This window comes from Mesitornis unicolor, unplaced genomic scaffold (genome assembly GCF_000695765.1).
Source record: "Mesitornis unicolor isolate BGI_N332 unplaced genomic scaffold, ASM69576v1 scaffold6697, whole genome shotgun sequence".
Lineage (NCBI taxonomy): Eukaryota > Metazoa > Chordata > Aves > Mesitornithiformes > Mesitornithidae > Mesitornis > Mesitornis unicolor.
In genome coordinates, this window is record NW_010198298.1 from 1 (window position 1) to 22,013 (window position 22,013).

The 22,013-nt window shown below is 38.8% G+C and overlaps 1 protein-coding gene across 1 annotated transcript in view; it reads right to left on the reverse strand.

Annotated features, from left to right (window-relative positions):
* Positions 1–9,126: 9,126 nt before the first annotated feature.
* Positions 9,127–22,013, reverse strand: part of ARHGAP42 (Rho GTPase activating protein 42) — a gene marked incomplete at its 5' end in the record, with an annotated part of 53,070 nt that continues 40,183 nt past the window's right edge. Inside the window, 5 exons of the mRNA XM_010189098.1 lie at positions 9,127–9,718; positions 9,938–10,017; positions 16,642–16,704; positions 17,768–17,924; positions 20,082–20,462. Coding sequence (XP_010187400.1) covers positions 9,630–9,718; positions 9,938–10,017; positions 16,642–16,704; positions 17,768–17,924; positions 20,082–20,462 — 770 coding nt within the window. The remainder of the gene's footprint in view (positions 9,719–9,937; positions 10,018–16,641; positions 16,705–17,767; positions 17,925–20,081; positions 20,463–22,013) is intronic.

The window sequence follows — 22,013 nt, forward strand, 5'->3', positions numbered from 1 at the left end:
TATATATGTATATATATATATATATGCTACATCTGAATTCAGTCGGATTGTATACCTCTGTTGTTCTAAAGTAGTTTGAGGTTTTGGGGTTTTTTTTTTTAACAGACATAGTAATGGAAAGGTATAAAGAGTAATAAAAATGTTATTATTTGACATGAGGTGTTTAAGCCCTTTGAAGTGGAAGCTTTTTTCTTTAACTTTTAGCTAATAACAGCCTGCCTAAATGAGGTGTTTTTTCACTGTAGCATCTCAGACTCTGGAATGATGCAGACACCGTGGAGACTGACTCATCTCTGCACCATGCAGGTGAACTTCCACCCAAACAAACTAACGAGTTCATACAATAATCACCTGCTGCTCATAGGTGACAGCCCTGCTATTCTATGATACATAAGTGAAAGAAATAAGCAGTGTCAGAGATCCTGCCATGCAGTAATTCTGCTGAAACCATCATTTCCTTTTATGTGTGTCAATAATGAAGATGCTGCAGTGCTGGAGAGGGCACCAAACTGGGCCACGGCTGAGGCAGCACTGCAAGGATGTCCAGTGTCCCAAATCACTCACTGTGATGGGCTCTGTGTCATCGCTGTTTTACTCAAATGTGGTGCATCCGATGGGGAAGGCTGACCTGAATGAGTGCTTTGGAAACTGTGACAAGCAAAGAGCTGTGTTGTTCCTGCTGCACTGAGGAGATGAGCTGTTTATAAGAGGTGCCCACAAATAACATTGTGATAAAGAAACACCTTTTCTTCATTTTCCATCTGGATAGAAACTATCCAGCAAAGCTAATTGTGTTAGCTAAAACTCAAAAATATTCACTTGAGTTTCTCATGCTCATCCACTTACAGATACCTGGACATTTGGCTTCCCAGTTCTTTTAGTCAGGAAATGTTTCAAGAGCTCATTTAAACAAAGATAAGGAAAAAAATTATTAAGGAAAGGCTTCATTGGTGACAGAACCTGAACCTCTTTGTACAACTTGGTCCTGCATTGCTCTGAAGGTAGAAGTATTTGTGCTTGTTTGTTTTACATTGTCTGAAGTAGGGCGGCATAGGGAGGGTGGAGAAAGGACAAAACTGGGCTACAAATCACAGCTGGAAGCTGAGTGAAACACTTGCATGGCATTCACTGCAAATTTCTCAAGGAAGGGTCTGGAGACATTACCTTACACTGAGCCTGTAGCAGAGGAGGCAGGACGTTGTGCAGAATGTTGTTTTTCCCATCCAAGGCAGGCACAGTTTGCCATAATTACAGAAAAGAATTGGTCCTTTTCAGGACCAAACATAAGCATTACTCCACCAACAGCAAGAGCTGGAACTAAACTCAAAATGACTATTTAAGCTGTGGTCTTATGTAAGGATATATTTGTATCCCCGCTGTGCAACACAGTTTGTTTGCACTTAATCTCCCTGAGGTCTTCTGCCATCTCCCTGCGTCCTGCAGATGACCCTGGAGGATCCTGCCAGAGCACTGAGATGCGGGAGTGTTTTTGGTGGATTTTTTTGCTGTGGATAAGCATCCTGCTTGTTTTGTGGCAATTCAGGACTCTCAGTCATCGCTGCTTTTACAGCCTCAGTTTCCAGCACTTTGTGCTCAGCTTCCCACTAAAAGCCTAATCTGTTACCTTCTTGTGAGGCCCTTGCAAACAGCTTTTATTTCATTCTAGGAGCCAGTTGTATCCTGTGTGCCGGTTAATTTATTTGGAGGAACACTGTATAGATTGATCAAGCTCAGATTTCTTATCTTTCTTCTGCCCGGGTTTGTGAATTGTCCACTGAAAGGTTTCTCATGGGGCTTCCCACTGTGCCTCTATCTCACCTACTTATAGAGTGTGCAGACATTTCCCTAGCAATGCCATGAGCATACGGTCACGTCTGGACTATAGAGCCCACAAATGAGCTTGGCTGGAGTCCGTGGCTTCTGCTCCAAGCCGTGCTGGGACACCCTGTATGCTCTCCATCTACTTACCCCCCGAGCCTACCAAGGGCTGAGCCCACCACCCCTCCTCATCCCCTTGCCCGCTGGTGGCGACAGAGCTCGTGGCCACCAAAATCCAAAGTGTGCCATTTCAAATCTTGTTTTGAAAATCCCCATAACCCTGGTAAACTGCATGTTTCCCTTTGAATGTGTTTTTCTGAAAGAAGACAAAAGCAATGACCATCAACAAAAATAAATCACTGATGTTTTTTATTCATATGGGACCCTAATCCCTTTTAAGGGCACCCAAGAGCCATTAACAGTAATTTTAAATGAAATACACCCGTGCTCAGTCTAACTAATCAGCCTCTCAATTATACTGGCAGAAAGATGTATTCCAATTACCAAAGTACTTTCAAGTGAATTAAGACTCTTTTCTGTACCAGCTGTGGAGGTCACTCAGTGTTCCCATGAGTCCCTGCATGTTTACATTAAAAAAGCACACCATGATCTTTGGCAAAGACACTTGCTCTAGGTTACCTCAGCTTTTGAGCTTGTTGCCATAAATACAATAGAAAAGCAGCCAACCGCTGCAAAAGAAGCCAAGAATATCTTTCAATACTTTCCATATCAGTGATTAACCCAAATTACACAGGAAAAGCTTTATAAATGTAAAATAAAAAATAAAAAAAATAAAAAGTGCAAATACCTTATTTACCATGTTTGATAAGTAGAGAGTTCATGTTAGAAAGGCAGGTAGGTTTTGAAGGAATGGATCATGCTCCATTCACGAGGGAGAACAACCATTTTATTTCAGATTTTTATCATAAAGCCTGTGATATCATTTTTGATGAACTACCAAAATGCACATATTCTTCATCTCCCCTTATGTCTACTCACTGTGTGGAGCTGAGCATCTGTGGCAGCTCTTAGCACGCATGCTTTCATGGTCCTCAGCAGGAGCTGAGGTGAATTAAGCCATAAGTGCCAGCCCCAGACTGCACAGTCTCAGTGCTGGGTGTACAGGTACAGATGCCAGTGACAGATCTACTCCCAGCCTGCTGGGGACAAAAGAACAGTAGGGCAGGTCAAGCATCTCCTGGCACCTGCACTCAGCTGCACTGCTGTCCTCAGATCCATCTTCTTTCCAAAAGTCCCTGTGGTGCTCGGGAGCGTTTCAGGAAATGAGCAATGACAGGGTCAGCCAAAGGTGTTTCATCCGGGTGACAGCTTCGATCACAGTTGTCACACCCCACCTTGGGTGTAGTTCAGTAAGGGCAGTAAGTTACAGATTGGCTCTAAACCCCTTGCTGCAGCCCCTCTCCTTCTCAGGCTTTTCCAGCAGAGCTAATGCAGTCTGGAGTGGCTTCACCAGCCCAAAGGCATCTCTCAGTCCCTGGCAAGGGTACCTTTCCTGCCTCTTGGCCCTGCTCAGGATGACAGGACCTCTGCAAGATGCAGGTCATATTTGGTGACCATGGTCTGCAACTGATTTTTTGACTCCTGGAAGCAGACCCCTTTTCTCTCAAATCTTCAAGTGGGGAGAGCTGTTAAGTGTTAGTTTCACTTAGGAGCAGTTAGAAAGCAACGCCAAGGGAAAGACTTTTTCCCCCAATCCATGTTGGTTTTTTTCTCCACCTAACTAATTTTGATTTATGGCCACAGTATCTATGTTTTGTTTTCAGTTCTGTCTGATGTCCCCCTGAGCAACTGAAGGTGCAGCACCTGTGTGAGAGGCAGACATGGCCTACATGAGACAGGCAGCCCATGGAGGTTCAGGCAAGCCTGGGGCTTGCAGGCAGGAGAGGAGGCCAGCAGGAGGCTGCAGCAGCCCAGCCCAGCCCAGCCCAGAGCAGGCAGCAGGCAGCTATCAGCTGGCTGGTTTGATCTTCGCTGTTTAAGAAATGTAGTTATTTTTAGTTAATTTCATAATAAAGCCCGATTGTTTCAGGGGTATAAAAGCCTCTTGGGGTTTTTGGCGAGTCCCTTCAGGGGAAAGGCAAGGCAGGCCACCTCACAGCTCCTCTTGCTTCAGGCACAGTTGGAGATGGAAATAACTCCCTCCTGAGGACTAGAAAAGCTGCAGGTCCAAGGCAAAAAGTCTTGAGAAAATGCTGGGAAAAGGATGTAAGGAAACTTGCAGAAACCACTCACATTATTTCCCTCACAGGCAGTGCTGTTGGAATCAGGCCACCAAACTTCCCTCCCGTGAGCCACCCACTGGTAATTTTCAGAGGCAAAGACCTCATAAATGGTGTTTTGATATATCAGCGTTGTGTTTCTTGTTACCTAACATGCAAAACTGTCGTTTTCTTTTTCTCAAAAGCCACATCTTTGGAGACTTCCACATGACCAGGATAGCAGGTGACATACTACTGTCTGGTATTCATACACATGCCCATTGCTCAATGTCAGGAGAAATGTCCTCTGCGTTAAGCATCCTCATGAGTGAAATGTCACTCAAAAATGCAGGTTGGGTGGAATTAGCATAAAAGAGTTACTACTTGGAAAAAAGAAAAGGCTGAACTAGAGTCCAAATTTTGAAAGAATAAAGAAACCGGTTTGTGTAAGAGGCTTTTTATTCTGAAAAACATTTTTTCAAATTTTTGAAATACAGTGTAAAGTACAACATAGAATTATGTCTGCAAGTCAGCTTACGCATGTCATGCCAGTTATTTACAGGTAGATATATACAGAGTGCAGATAATTATTGAAACCACACTACAAAATAAACAGAGAGTTCAATAAGATAATTTAGTAGGACTTTATTAAATATATATATATAGTTATTGATTGTATATACTTTCCTATTAAAATACCATATAGTATCTAAAGCAACCCCTATAAACTCTAATACCTCCAAAATTGTCATAAATATGATTGAAAATGGAAACTATCCATGTGCCCTGTTCAGCTGCTTTGCCCTCTGCCATAACAAATTCCTGTAGTGCTGAGATCACGATGCTGTCTTTACTGCCAAAACTTTAATGACAATTCCCAATAAAACACTTCCAAAAAGCTCAGGTGCAGAATAATTTTCAGCTGAGACATCCAAGGGTTGAAGCACCATTCTCTATGCTTAAAATAACAAGGGTAATCCAATGGCTTATTAAATACTGCCACACATCGGACAAGAAAAACAATGCTACAATCTTTGGTGACTGAATTACAGCAGTGAATTAGCTGTTTGCACACCAAGCATCTTGTTAAAACACAACAAAGCGAACTCCCAAAACTCATGCAAAATCTTATCCAAAAAAGAGACCTCTGAACTTGTCCTGAAGCAGCCTGATCAACAGTGTGACTTCTGCGTCAGCAGTAACTGGCAGGACCATGGCAGCAGCGGCTGTCAGGGCTGTGTGACCACAAAGAGCAAGACTGAACCTTGTCTATAGTTTGACCTCTGGTAACTGAATAATTCATATAGGGCACTGCTGAAGGAAAGGATAATGCCAAACCGTACCATATGGTACCCTATTAACAGAATACTCCATTTACTTTCTGGGGGCTTCTGGCCAGCAAGCCCGCACTATAAATAGCCAAAGGTCTGTCTTTGACTATGAGCTTTGAGAGTTTCCACCAGCAGAGAAGATCCACCCTAGCCTGGAGGATGTGCTCCCCTATTGGGATTTTTCTTCTTGCTGCTCAATCCAAAATTGCACAAACTGCTGCCTTAGGAAAAGAAGTATGAAGAACAATATGCTTTTTAGTTTCACTATTTATTCTGATCCAATCTTATTAAGCAGAAAATAGACCAGTGGAGAAATGTAACCAAAGAAAATTCCAATAACTGTCATACAGTGCTTTTTTTATTCTAGTTGTAATAATTGTTCTGAACTGCTGAATTTTGCAACTTTTCCTCTTCTGACTTGTCTTTCCTAAAGGCACATTGCAATTCAACCCAATTACAGGCAAAGAGTAGAGATTAGCACCAGAAAATATATAAAAGAAAAATAAATTACTATTACTATCATAGAATAGTGCTGGTCAGCCAATCTGTGCATAATTTTTCCCAGAAATAATCAAGCAATGAACTTTATAGATTAGTTAGGGACATAAGTGATAGCTATGGTTTAATTTAAGAGTTTTGTTACATAGAACTCTAAATGCCAAAATATGGCATGGACATTTTAATACTGAACTCATAGGAATTACACCGAAAATATTTTTTCATCTTTCTCATCATTAATAAAAGGTGTGAATATAAAATATTAATATACTTTACATATTTATCATACACTGTATCAGTCCTTCACACAATTAATTAGAATCATGTTGTGCTGCAACATGTATCAAGAGGTTTAACAAAGAAAAAACACGGCTAATTACATAGGTTGTGGGTACAGACATTATTTCCACAAGACAAACAGCAATGACAACACGTCCTCTACCTTGAGTTCTACAGTGACATCTGGAAAAATCCTGCTGCGCCCTTTCAGGAAGAATAGTAACAATTACAATTTTAAAACGCACCACCTTCGCTTGTAAAGTAAATCTGACTTTCATAAAGAACAGTAAATCAATACCGGGAACTAATTTAGTTCAGCTTACTTAATTTTCTGGTAAGGCACGACCAAGGTATTATATCTTCATTTAAATGCTATATGTATTTCTGATCCTTTGCAATTATGAGAAGGAATTTTTGGTCAGGCCTGAGAGTAGCACCATTAGACAAGCTTTGGTGCTGCCCTCTCCCCCATTTTAGTCTTTGAACACCTACTTACTTCACTTTCCAGTTCCTTGCACAGCTTCTTGTAGAGATAAACTGCCTCCTGGAAAGTCGGGGAAAAGCTGGGGCATGTACAACCCCACAGTGAGATTATACAGAAAGTGCTTGTGATGTACCGCAGAGGAGAAGAACAGAAAAAAACCAAAATATTTCAAAAACTGAAAAACTGTACTCATCCCACTGGGACTGAGTGGTTAACAGCCATTAAGAATAGGCATAACCTTTTTCAGATGGAAATACCATTTTAAAGCTAAGCTTCTTTAAAATTATTTATGTGATCATTGTGGCTGGTTCAGAGGAAGGACCTGAAGAAGTGCAGTCTTACAAAGGAAGACACAGATTTGTTTTGTGAGCAGCAGAATGAATGGGAACCAGTTTCTTGTGAAGTTGTCTTCTGCATTTCAATTTTGTATCTGTAAAAGATGAATGCATGGAAACAGCCAAAAACCTCTCCTCCAGAGGGATTCCTCCAGGTCTATCTTCAACCTTTCCCTCAGCACTTACAGACTCTATTTATATATTCTTTAATTGAGCTTCACATTTTTACAAATTTTTTAATGACCTTAGCATCTTTGAATCCTCTAGCTTGCACTTATATCAGCTGGTTTCAAAATAAAATATTGAGGAATACCCAGACAGCTACACAGGCTGGGGGGTTACCTAAGGTTAGCCTTTTTTCCCCTTCTTTCTAAATCAGGCTAAAGCAAAGCAAGTAAGAGTAAGCATTTTCTATTTCACCATTCCTCAAGAATTTCACAACGATTAAATTCCTCCTAAGAGGTATAACAGGTCATTAAAGGATGTTCAATAAAGGTCTGTTTACCACTAACCCCAGTGCAATAGATGGAGGAAGTGTTTTTTTCCCCAGACCACTGCATTTCTCTGCCTGAGGCATATGCTCAGTCTCTAGCCTCTGCTCAAAGCTCTGCCTCCCTTTCTGCCCCTTTTTGCCTGCACCAGCACTCCTGGGAAGGTCACCAGAGGTAAGCCTTTTGACATCCTGCTATTCTTGGATTCTGAAATACAGCAAAAACACAACCAAAGCCACGTTGATCTTTTCAGGGCAATGGTAGTTTCAGACATAGCTTACACTAAGAAATCTTGGCTTGCCTTAAAAGTGAGAGGCTCAGGCTGGTGAGAAAAGACCTTCACTTCCTTTCACATCTGCTCGGGGCAAATTAAGTGAGCACATGTGAGTGAGTCTACCTTCACTGCCTGTGACAGTGTCTGGAGCAGTCCTCCATCACAATGTGCTGAACACAGGCTGGTCTTAAGACGAAGTGAAACATCATTCAGGACCTAAATGAAACAGTTTAGAGTGAAGAAAGGACCCAGATCACTTATTCACTAATTCAAGGGACCTGTCCTCAACTGCCTGCAGTCAGTCTTACCCAGACTCCCCTTCTAATAAGCTAGACCATTTTGGGGAGGATGCTCTTACAGCCTCTCTCCTTCCCTGATCATCACTTGTTGCTTTAATTAGCGAGAAGGACCCTGTAGGCTTTTGCCACCAGCCTGAATTCCAACACAGAATTGCTCTGCAGAAATCATGTACTTCATATGAGTAAAGTATGTATTTTCTAATTCAAACAAGAATGGAAAGAAAAAAGAAGCCATTAAAATTACTGATTTTTTTTAGTCCTATCAGAAGTTCTCCCTTAAACTTTCTGGAAGTAGTGTACAACTTATTCTTTCTGTAGCAGTAATGCTGAAGAATAACTAATATGAAGCTTAATTATCTTGGTCTTCAGTCGGGCATGGTAATTAGCCAAGCAAGCAGTGCATGTATTCCATCAAGGGGTGCAAGAAAGATGCTCAGACTGAGAAAGCTGCTTATAGTTTGGGGTTTTTTTATATATATATATTTTTTTTTCTATCCTATCAGAGGCAATCAAAGGGTCTTTACAAAACCTTTGAAAAGTAAGGCTTTTTTATGCTGTGAAAGGGTAGAAATCTTTGTCAAGTAGTTTAGCAGAAGTCAGGAGTAATAATTCTAAATACTTTTATTGCTACATGGAGCTTTCAGCATTCATAGCTTATAAAATCAGCCACTTCACAGGCCATTTGTCTTATCTGAAATGGAAAAACTTGGAAAAGGACTCAGTTACAATTGATCCCAGGTTTCAAAACGTACTGCTGTTTTTCACTGCTCACTTCACATGATCACCAGTCATTCCAGATTCAGCATCTGTTTTCTACAGATGTTGTTCTGAGATACACTGAGAATATTGTCCTGATGACAGTTATCATAGAAATAAAAGTTGTTAATATTGTCTATACTGATATAGAAAGGAGGAAATAAATCTAAGAAGTATTTGAATGAAACATTCATTCAACATATCACATTTTGAATGAGCACTTACTGCTCAGGCAGTCTATAAAGTGTTTTCATTAGCAGTTGCATAAATTCTATAGCATACTGTACTCTCAATGACTAACAGAAGTTCAAACTCTTGATTTATGGAAAACTCATTTCTTATTTGAAATTATTTGGACTAATTTCAGAATCAAGTTTTCTAAGGGAGAATTCAGATCACAATTAGAAGCATTACTTACATTATAAAAAAAACCAAGAAACAATTTTCCATATTAAAAACTAAAGATTGCAAGAAATGTCATAGAGTGCATTGCCTCTAAATTTCACACTTCTGTGAGCAACATCCTAGGACCTGAAGGTCTGCAGCTAAATGACAACTTTTTTGATTTTATGACTGTAGTGTTCCTTGCCCATAAAAGAACAGAACAACCTTTTGCAAACAATGGAAGTTATTTAAACAGAGTACCATCTTCAGTACAGAAACTGTTAACTGTTTCATTACATTCTGTTCCTCTGACAGAGCTGTGTAACCTGCAGCTGCAGTATCTGAAGGAAATCGACCACTCAGCTAACGGGCTGATCCCATATCTGTGTCAGATAAAAATCATAGTGCTTATTACTTGTTACCATGGATACCATGAAGATATTGCTGTCCACTAAAGATTACTAGAGGAAGACAACATAATTCTCAGGAACGAGTCCTGTTTTGCCTTCATAAGTTGCTTTTAACCAGCCTGGTTCCACTGATGGATACACTGCAAAAAAAAAACCAGACAAACAAAACCTATTTACAATAAATTAACACTGTTAAAAGATCCTATAGATAGCTGGTATATTTATTTAGACAGTATTTATTCAAGAGCAATTGAAAACTTACGGCAAAATCTGAGAGTTGAAAATGCTCTGTTATCTTGTGGATACAGCTTGGTTTTTTATATTTTTTATGTAAAAAAGGAATGTAAAATTTATCTTACCATTAGAAAATATTGCCCCCTGTGGGAAAGACAGCTCATGGCTATGCTCAGCCTTACAGGAATACATGGCTTTTGCTTGTCTGAAAGAAAAAAAATACAAGCTTGCAGTAAATAATGTAACAAGGGAAAACATATAAAGAAATGAAATTAAAATCTGGGAAGAGTAGGAATAATCAGTTGCACAAATACAGGGACTACACAGTAGTTCAGAACAGTAGAATTATAGCAGACAGTAACTCCTGATAACAAGCATGTTAGTGCAGAAAAGAGACCAACATCCTACATAGATGTTTAAAAAGGTATATAATGAATAACTTTTACAAGGATTCTTTCATTCTAGTTGAAGTTGTCATTCAAGTGAGTACTGAACTGAGCATATTGCTGGAAACAAGTGATTCAAAAGTGATCATTAAAGGTCTAAAAACATGACTTGTGGGAAAATACAGTTGATCAGTCTACAGAAGAAAATAGTACATAGAAGGTAAATATGAGACAAAAAAGGAGAAGTCTGTTTTCCAGGCTGAGTGCAAAAAGGACTTCAATAGATTCAAATTCCAGCAAAGAAGATCTAAATGAGGTGCCTGGAGCGGGTTTCTAATTTCACCTAAATTTAGATGTCTGCAAATAATCTATGTGCCCAGCTCCATGGACCCTCCAGCAGGCCTGGCTTCAGCTGCAGTAAATGCCTACTTGAGAGTGAAATGTATCTACTGCCTGTAGGTAAACTTTAAAGGAAGTACTCCCTTAAATGATATCTGATATGAAAACACCTACAGGTAGACAGCTAAGTTTGTGTCTTGTTTTGTCAGCTAAGTTTGTTTTTGACAGCTAAGTTTGTGTCTAAGTTTGTCTCTTAATCTGCAGCTAGAAAACCCCTCTATTGGTTAGAATAGCAAAGCATTGGAACTGTCAAGGAATGGAGAATCTCTGAATTGAAGAATTCCCATTACTAAGAATTAATTAAAAAAAAACACAACAAATTGAAAAAAGCCACTACACAGTCATCTGTAAAAGAACTATTTAGATATATTATTTTTCTATCCCAGAGAAGAAGGGCAGATTAGGTTACCTCTTGATATGGCTTCTAGCACTATGATTCTGCAAAATACAAAACGAAAGACTGAACATGAAGGTGGACATTAGAAGTTCTCTCAAGGTTCCTGTGCTTTACCTAATACCTTTACTTTAATTTATATAATCAAATCAGTTTTTACATGATCCAACAGTTTTTCTGACTTTCTTTAAACTTTTTGGAAACCCACATTATACCAAATTAAGATGAACTTGTTGATTATTTCACCTTTGTGTGATGTGATGTGGAGTTACTGATTCAGCTTTCCTTCCAGGATTTATATCAAAGACCCAGTGTGTGACCTGTGGTGAAGTTCAAAATTTCTAGCATACTTTTTGAGAGGGTATATATGCAAATGACATGTAATCTATTTTGTCTTTCCTCTCAAAATAGTTAGAGAACACAATTGTAAGTTAATTAATAATAGTTCCACATCATAAGCATTAGCATAAGAAGTCTATTTTATTTTGTGTACTGCCAGTAGGGACCTTGGCACTTCACCCCTGGAGTTTCACATCCCTGTGGTGAGGTTAAGCAGAGACAGACTTCCCAAAGGGAGCAGAGAGCATCCCTCTACCCTGGCCTCATATCCTGGTGCCAATCAGTACAACACCATCATTCATCTGAATCTCTAAAAGAGCATGAGTGGCTGGACATATTCATATCCTCAAGTTTGTATGTGTGAGCTTTCCAGAAATTATTTCCCCCTCTGAAGATAAAGCTCTGAACCTGACTTATGACTAGACCAAGTGGTGCAGTTTGCCTTCATCTTAAATGAACGACTGACCCATCAAGCAGGCTGAGATTTCCAGAGGAGGTCAAGAATTTTGAGTCATGCCCTCGATATCCAAGGGCACCTTATTTTCAGGATGCTGAAAACACTTCTGACTCTAGTACTGTACACATCCCCACTGCTATCTAGAACATGAGCTCTGGACCCCTGTTTGTCTACTCTGCTTAAATCTTAGCTTGCTTTCTGGCTGGTGGAGACTGCTCTTTTAGCACTTTTCTAAGACAACTCCTTGGTGTCTACTGTTATGAAGAACTTGCCATCTACAGTCGACAAGACAGGTGTGAAGTTTCATTACTCTACATAATTATACAAATTTATACATAACAATCTACATGATATATACTAAATATACAGAGGGAGATTAGATGACCTTACCAAAGGTCACACATAAACTAGAGGTGAATTCATCATTCTCAAGATCATTTTTCCTCAAAGTCAATAAAACAAAGAGCACTACAGATGTTGTAATTATACCGACCCATATTGGCAACAGTCTGATATAACAGCTATTGCCTGTGTGGCATAATCATGGATTTTATACATATAAAACAGTAGAGTAACTGTTAATAATGATTATAGTAAAAATAAATAAAAGATAATAAGCAATGAATTTACTAAAGCACAAGGATGTTTTTGAACCTGATTGATTTCTCATTACAAAGTGGCATGACTATCAAGCCAGTTTCCCATGTGAAGAATGGGACAACTGAGTACTGCTGTGACAAATGACATTTAAGGCAACAATAAAACAGAAATATTTAAATGTGAGGCAGAATCATTTAAGTTATTCTTGAAATATGACATATTGGCTTTCAGTATGCTTAGAAAAAGTTAAGAAAATAAATGCAATTGTCTCCTACATTCTCTTATGCCTACTGAAGTATTCTGTTTTCAGCTTCCAATTTTAGCTGATCCAATATTGTTTACCTTAAAAGTAAAAAAAGACCAGAAAACATGGACTCTGACTTGCTCACCTCTGGAAAAAGAAAGCTTCCCATCATTTGACATTTAACAGATACACAAACACAAGGTACAATGAACTCAGTTTCTTAAAAGCTCATGAATTGCAGGATTCTTCCCACTACCTTGCTCCTGACAGAGTAATTACATCCCACTGTTATCTACAAAGCCTGTGATGGTATAATGAGAGACAGATTCTAAGGATATTTACTCCTAATTCTGGAGCAATTTTCAAGACCCTGGTTATTGCCTCCACATGTAAACTGATTACTTAGGATCCTGTATTAGTTATTACTTACTTCAACTCTATCCAGCTAGAAACATTAGCAATGAAAAGGGCTTGCAGGTACTTGGGCATTTTTTTATGTGTGATTATGAAAAAGGACATTCTTACTAAAGGTGTTAATGCTGTCCTCCCTACAAACAAGGCTGTTTGTTAAAAAGCATGTGATAACAACACATTATGATTCTCTTAAAATTATGCTAATAATCTGAGAAGTGTGATTCATGCTGTTTAGGGCAGAGGAAAAAAAAACAACTTCAGAAAAAAGCGCCCATACTTCCTAGAAGTTCCTTCTTTCCATGACTTTACTGGATAGACTCCAGATGAGAAAAAATGCATTTTCTCTTTCCTGGCTTTTTATTACGTTAGTTTTGAGCCCATAATGATAAACTTATACAGGAAGTCAAAGGGTCAGGACTCATCAGATCATAAATTATTTTGCTTGACTACATGCAGTCAACACCACCTGAGGTCCTCTTAACAACAACAACAACAACAACAACAACAATAATTTTTAATTTATAAACTAGTTCCAAAACTATGTTCCTGCCCTAATGAGTTTTCAGTCTAGCAAGACAAAGGCAGAAGCCAGAAGAGGAATGAGTAAGGGAAAACATGTGAATCTCTCTCAGATGATTCATCAATCAGGTAATAGTATCCTACAGGAAGAAGAAAGGTATATAGACTCCTGGAGATGGCATACTAAGAGCCATGCTTGAACGAGTAGAAAACACTGGGCTGGGCTGGGCAAGGCATTTCAGGAAATGTAATATATAGCATGAAAATAAAAAATGAAGAATGACTGGAAAAGGCTATTTAATCATATGGCTGTGAGTGGAGCATGGGTCTGTAGGGCTTCATATTATCAGTCCACTCTATAACGTCCCAGCCCAGCACCCAGAGATCCTGCTGCCAAGCCAGAGCTCTTTGCTGTCATCAACTCCTCCTTCCCATTTTTCTAGGTATTCTTTTCTAATGAAACTCCCTCTTCTTATGATGCAGTTTCTCACATTATGTTTCATGTCATGTGAGAAACTTATTAACCTTCTGTGTTCCTCTAAATCAACGCCAAGAAAACATGGTCAGGGATTATGTTTTGGTGCATTTTTGTACAGAAACTGCAATAAAGAGACCTCAGGCCTTACTAAGACTGTTGGATAACTGCAATATTTGTGAAAGCAGTAAAAAAACACCTCTGCCTCTTTCAAATGCATACTAGATTAGCAATAGGGATTTGTCTCAGTGTGCACAGTAGCTTAATACCACAGGCTGGGAGATGAAGGATTAATAAACTTGAAGTCAGGAGGGAAGGAATGGGAAGACTGAGAAGTCAAAGTAATTCTGGAATTGGAAAAAGAGAGCACAGGCTGGACAGGGCATAACATTTTGGACTTTCCTGTCCAATCCTAAAACATGTACTGTGGCCTCTCATTCTCTTTCTGAGTAAAAGAAATCTATCCAAATTGGTAGCACTACAAGGGCAAGTACTCATGTATACAAGGAAAGGAAACAGGCAGGTCAAATAATGTCCCAGCATTACAAAGTGGGGCGGAGCGGGGAGCGGGGGGGGGGAGTATGTGTGGATACACACTGTCAAAACAGAGATATCACATTATACAAAGTCAGAAAGCAAGGTTGCAAAGACTACAGGGAAGAAAGACTTAAGTAAGACCAGGCCACTGTGGTGGTAAAGCACCAAGTACAAAATTATCTGCTAGAATAAAGGTGATGATGTGAGACCGCAAAGCTGTATAGGTACTTTTGATCCACCTGCTGTACAAATGACATCAGGCAACAGATGCTTCAAGTAGGAATAAAGCTACTCAGATACTATAATATATAGGTTAGCAGTAGCTTGAAATTTCAAAACTAGTTATTTTTAGCAGGTTAAATTACCTCTGCATAGAGTTCAACACTATCTCAACTTGAGTATTTCTGGTATCCAACCAGACAGCTTAAAAATGGTTTCTCTGTCTTGCATTCTGCCCTGCATATATTCATTAGATGGCAGAGTTATGAACTGAGAAGGCCTTTCTGCTGGGTGGATCAAGATGTAATTACTGTGATTTCTACATACTTCAGAGCAAAAAAAGACTATCCAAAGGTTTTAAATCAGCCTTCATGCTCATTACACGCATGAGAGGTAAATAAAACCTGGGTCTGAATTGCAAAATTATACTCTGACTTGAGCAGCAGTTGAAAAACAGTCGAGCTACTTATTTCTTCCTCATTTTGCCTGCTGACCTCTCGTTTTCCATTCTCCTGGTTACTGTTGCTCTTCTGCTTTGTTAGGAAGGCTGGAGTAGAGTAGCTATTAAGCTTTTCAGCGTTTCAGCTTTCTTATCTGCTCTCCATATCCATTATCGAACGGCTACACTATTCCTTTGTCAGATTTTTGCTTCTTACGTGTTTTTTATATAGAGTAGGGGTGGCACAGGCTCTGAGGGAACAACAGGGGACAGTTTACAAGAAGGAAGCAATACAAAATAAGAGAAGGAACAGTGGTGGAGATGAAAAGATGCAGGAATCCTCAAGCAGTTGTTGCTCTCAGCTTAGGGACTGGCTTAAGAACATTCCAGACTCTTCATTTATACTTTTCTTCCTAAAATTAATGCCCTGCTGTTCTCATCTCTCTTTCCCCCCTGCCTCCTCCTTTTTTGGTCACCTTATGGCTCATGCTTTACAAAAACCAAGAACAGCCTTGATTCATCTAAGCTGCTTCTCTAGAACAAAATCAGTGGGTCTTCACAGGTAAGCTTTCTCTTTCTTTTCTCTCCTAAATCTGTCAGAAAGGACAGCCATATCCCACTGCTGCACATCTTAGCATGTGTTGATGTACATCTTCATTCACATCTGTGCTACTTTAGATTACTACTTTTGGATTCATGGATTAACATTTTATATTTCTTCTACTGCTTGACAGTTCCAGTAAGTTTGACAGTTCCTGGTATCAGTGAGTAAAGTGATGGATATTTTTATACATGTTCTGTCTCAAAGAACTTGAAATGCAGGGATCTTCAAAAGAGAGACAGACTTTTTCCCACATTCATTTATTTAACTATCTGCCTTAGCCTATTAATTGTAGGCTGTACTACTGAGAAGAAAGGGCAATAGTTTCTCCAGACAGACATTGAGTCATGGAAGGTGTGATGAGAAAGACAGGAATCTTGATCAAGTTAATCCTGAACTTTCTAAAGCAGCTGTTATTCAGGACTTGCCTACATGAGCAAATAAACATGAATTAGCATGATTGCTACTCGGCCAAAAACTCGCATATACAAACAGCTGTAGGGAATAAGTATAGCAACCTCATCCTAATTTAAGTCCTGTCAGTTTACTGATCCTTAAACAGATCACTAACCTCAGCATCTCTCACTGCAATTCCCAGGTGACAGAATACCCAGATAGGCTGGTATTCTCCATTAGATTTAGTTTCTCCTGGAGAAAGGATGAGTTTAATAAAACACAAAAATTTTGCATGCCACATGATGCTGTCCAAAAGACACAGAACAAAGCTTCACCACTTCTATTTCAATCTTTGAAGCCAGCAAAACAGAAATTATTTTACAAATTATTAAATACTATGAAGCACTTACCGTCCTGAAGAAACTTGTTTAAGCGAACCAGCACTTTCAAACAACTGGGCTCTTGCAGCCACTCTGAAAATAAAAGCACAACCTTGCTTTATACTTGGCCCATTAATAAAACAAACAGACTAACTTCTGGAAAATCAAAAGCTAAATTTAAATTCCTGTTCAGCAGAATTCTTATGGGTATAATATAATCGGGGCCTGACTTACGCATTCTCTAGTGCCTTATGGCATCATCAAGGGAAATCTCAACACCCTATATTTAAAACTGTAGTAGTGGGTGTCCAGTAGACATACTGGAAATGCTTTTGCTGGTGGTCTGTCACTATCAGGCAGGAACTCTGAGCTGTGCAGGAATCTCTGTTGAAGATACAACAGTCTCTGAAATTATTTCAGTGATCTCTTCTAGTTTAAAGAGTGGAGAGGCTGATGGAATCCTGCAGTAATTGGAGATCTTCTTGGTGCTCTGCAGATCCTGAAATCACTTGCTCATGGGGACAGAGAAATTCTGGGTCAAAGTTAGGATTACAGCAAAGATCTGACTCTTTAAGTTTGTGCTAAAAGCACTGAGAAACATTGCTAACTCAAATCTCAGCAAGCTAAATTATAATCTTTATTACTTAAAACTATTGCCCTTTCAACATAGGGAAAAAACCAAAAAAACCCACCCAACTGTTAGGAAAAAAACCACAAAGATATCAACAATTTAACATGCAGCAATCAAAGAAACTTCAGAGCAGAAGTTTGGTTTTTTTTTCCCCTTGTTCAATTTTGGGCTTACATAAATAACATCTGATGATCTCCCTGACACAAAAGCATGGACAATAAGTAGCATTTATGCTCTTTGAGACATTAAATTCCAGAAGAACCAGAGATAATAATACTAATCATGTTCCAAAGATACATTTCTTCCCTATAGACCTTATCTGTGGTCTAATGAAATTAATGAGTGTCTTTCAACAGACTTTGTGCTGTGTCTTCTTTGTTTACAATTTTAATGAAGCTAGATAAATAATTCACAAATACAGAAATACTCAAATGCATTTTCAACTACTTATGTAGCTCTCTGGGATCACTTTATAGCAGACAATACTGTAACAACACAAATCTCCAAAGGCCCTTGATTACTTACACAGATCCTGGTCTTTGATAGCCATTACTTGATGCAGTGTCTAATCTTAATCTCCTGCACATTTTGGGAGGCAAATCAGGGTTTGGTGTAGCCTTTGATGTAATTTTGGTATCTGCTGAAGATAAGCTCTGTATAGAACCACTGCAGCTTTTGTTACCTAAGGACAAGAACCAAATTATAGGGAATATTAAAGATAATTTGAAGTTGTTTCACAACACGTGCAACATGCAAAACAGTTTTTGTTGTTGTTCTGTTTTGTTTTGTTTTGTTTTAAAGAGCCAAAATAGGTAGAGAAAGTACTTACTAATATAGAGAAGAAATGGCCTTGAGGCAGAAAGTTTGGAGAAAAGGACCGGCAGCAAGAATGAAGAAATGACACTAGAAAGGCTAAAAAATTATATTACACTTAAATGGCTAGATAGTACGTTCACTAAAAAGTGCTAATAAAACCAACATTTATAAAGTAATACACTACATAGAATTGTAGAAAAAAATTCATGTTGGAAAGGATCTCAGGAACTCATCTAGTCCAAATTCCTGCTCAAAGCACCATTCACTATGAAATCAGACCTTGTTAATTAGTAAGAATTAATACGTCAGTATCCACAGAATCTAATGCAGTTTAAAAAAATACATAGGAATTAATGATTATGAGTTGCTAAAACAATTGCTACTATACTTGATAAACAAACCTATAGTTGTACAGACTGTATTGCACACAAAAAATAGTCCTTTTAATGAATATAAGGCATGGCCACATGTGTCCTTTAAGCTGACATATCTGTGGACTGCTGCCTTCTTGGCATATACATTCTGCAAGACAAAAATTGCTTCTACTTCTGTGTTTCTTTATTCCCAAGAACAACAGATGCTTAGTAATGCTTTAAAAGCTGTCATCATATAAAGCCATGGCAAATTATAAATGTAATACCTGTATTATTGTTATTCTATAGCATGATTCTATATTACAAATTACTCTTAACATTATTATTCTATATTATTAATACTGTTAATATAAAACTAATTCTTATCTGGAAGTCTTAGGAAAAAGCTTGTAAACTTCATGGGAAGAGAATTTCTTTAAACTTTTAGGGCTTTACCCATAACCCTACCTGTACTTGTATTACCTACACTACTGGCAGCTCACTGGCAAACCTGGCACTCACACTTAATCCACTGAAGCTCACTGTTTCAAGTGCCAACTCTTAATCAAAACACTGCAAATATACTGATTTCAAGAACGTGTTTCTTCTAAAGTACTTTCCACATAGCTGTCAATATTGTGCAGTATCTCCTCATGCACTCACAGAGGTACAGTGAAGGTTCACAGGCATTCCAGCTTACTCAGCATTTAGCAGAACTGTCTAAATTAGGAAGCTGTGTTTTTAAGCTTCTTTGTCTTGTAATGAGTATTGTCTACAGGTTTATTTGGAACATGGGCTCAGCTTAGGTGCTCTGAGGGTCTTCTTTGAAGCAGCATCCTTCTTTGACTGAACAGGAAGACTGGTATCCTAACTTGTGCACTGAAACTCAACCTAAAGTTTAGTTTGGAAACCTGTGGTTTTTCTGGCACCTCATATTAATATATATAGAAACTTTCAGCCATAATCTTGTGTTCCAGCTAATCTACTTGCAGTACTGGATAACAAACCATGCAAGTAGGGCAGAATGAAGCAGCCATTCCATCAGCAGTGTTTCAGACGTACATTTCATGCCAGGAATTACCTTTTTATCCCAGCTGTTCAGTCTATTTCAACTAACGGCATTGACTGTAAAATCCAAAACTGAAAAAAACAAACCAAAGAACCCCTACCTTTCATTCAATCTCCTAGTTCAGTCAATTGAAGAGATGCAGTTGTCAAAAAAATAATAAAAAAAAGCAGGCACATTGACACGGAGTGACAAAACTGTTATTTACTGGATATTCTAAACCTACTGCTTTTCAAATTCAAATACTAGCTTTGATTGGTATCAACCATGTTGCAATGATTCATTCCTTTGATCTAGTGGAAAACCAGAGCTACCAACTCTTCGTATAAACCAGTTATCGCCTTACATGTCAGTGGTCTAGATAAGGCACAGCAGGATAGAGAGTACTCTAAATTCTGAAAAACATTTGTATCTTTTAAGCTGTGTGAACTGTACAAATAACAAACAATGGAAATATGTGAGAATCAGTTTAAAAACTGAAAGAACGTGCCACAAAAATTAAAAAATAAACATGACTAATGAATATCATTAACTTTCAGATGCAGCTGCTGGTTTTTGATTCCTCACAGTAAACACTGATGTTCTAAAAAACCTTGGAAATTACCTTCAGCTGATGGAATTGATCTGAGGGAAGATGCCGAAGACCTTTTCAGCCCAGACAGACTGTAAGAACTCTTTTTAGTCAGGTCTGTTGGTGGAGAGGCATTCTCTGGTCCAGTGACAGAAGCTACGCTTTGGCAGTCTGACTCCACATCTGTTTTGGTTGCATCCTCCTTTGATGAGGATTCTGGACTTGTGGTCCAGAGGCCTGAACTCTTCTGGCCATTTGAAGAAGCGGGGGAGGCAATCCATGGAATTCCTCCTGATTTGTCCCTGGGCTGCGAGGGTGTGCATTTGGCAGTGCTGTTCTGCTCAGAGGAGTGAGAAGAGAGAGATTCAATGCTGCCCATGGGAGTGCTGTCTGGGCTACTGCTGTAGGAGTCACCTAGGGAGGAGTGAGGGGAAAAAAAAAAAATTACACTTTCTAATCATGTGCATTTCTCTCATGTCACCTTTAGTCCCTTGGACCTTACCTGTCATCAAATGCATTAATCTGTAGTTTCAGAGGCAGTGATTCTTAAAACAAAATATCTATTTAGTTACTCTAAGTTTCACACATCTGATCTTTAGCCTGGAAGAGCTGCATTTTGTGGGTATTTCTTAAGAGCTGATGAACATAATAGACTGCAGGCTAAACTATCTCGCATAAAAGTTTGTATTTTCAAAGAACTGCTTGTGATAGGAATATCCTTAGGAAATTGAGCGGTTACAATGCTGCAGTACCTTTGTGGTAAGCATGTTGCTGGATTTCCATGATAATGCAACAGTGATACTTGTCACATTTATGTTCTTAAATGTATGACTGTATTGCCTGCAGGCAAAAGAATTAAATCTTACTTCGGTTACTGAGCTGCTGAGGACTTCTGCAGTCTAAGACTAGTCCAGTAAGTCTATATATCGATATCCTATTTTCTGAATCATACCTATCCTAAAATATCAATCCTGCAGGACAACTCACACCCTACAACTTGAACATCTGATGAATTTCTTTAAGTAGACTGATATTACAGAAATTCACCAAACTACACAATCTTTGAACTGATTTTATTTCCAGCAACATTTTGCAGCAAAAAGTGAGAATATGCTAACAAAATTATCTTATGATAAAAAGGTAGGAACAGTCATCAGAACTAAGGAAGGACTGGCCTATAGCACAGTCAGGGCTGAATTATCTTGAAGACTGGATTCAGTCTAGTGAGTTATACATTGGTTTCTAGTAGGATTTGTTCCAACAAGCTAGAAGATATAATTCACAAATTTTATAAGAAGTAGACAATAAATAAATTCTTCATTTAGTTATAAGATACCAACATGATACAGCTGCTTTTGCCTCCACATGCCAACATCCTTGGCAACAAGTGACCATAACCACACACAATACTACAGATAAGGTCATAAATACCAGTGCCTTGCATAGTGCATTGGAAAACAGTAGTGCGACTAGTACAATAATCCGAAATAGTCTGCCCATTTCTGGCCAGAATTGCAGTATTACAGATTAGACTGTCCCCTACCTTGCCTCTTTACAGACAGTAGTCCCTTGAAAATTACAAGACTGGCTGAAGCCTATATTTGTCAGATAAATTTACTATGATTTTCCATCATTGGCTACCATTTGAAACCTGTACCTTATTTTCTCATGCCGTATAGAATTCCTTAATATCCTCCAATATACTTAAGTGTCCATGCTTCATTTAAATTATGACTTAAAACTAGATAGTACTTCAGAAATTTCTATTGCCAGAAGCCAAGGCTTTCTTTTGCCGATCTCCAGCCACACTTAGAAATACTTGGCAAGGAGAATGAATACCTCTGCCTCTGTCTCAGCCTTCCAGACACAAGCCAAATCTTAACTGGAACTTGTTCAGCAAGTGCTGAACTTAGGCTAATAAGCAAAGCACAAGTGGAGAGCTCCTGGGTCAGACCTTGTTCAGTG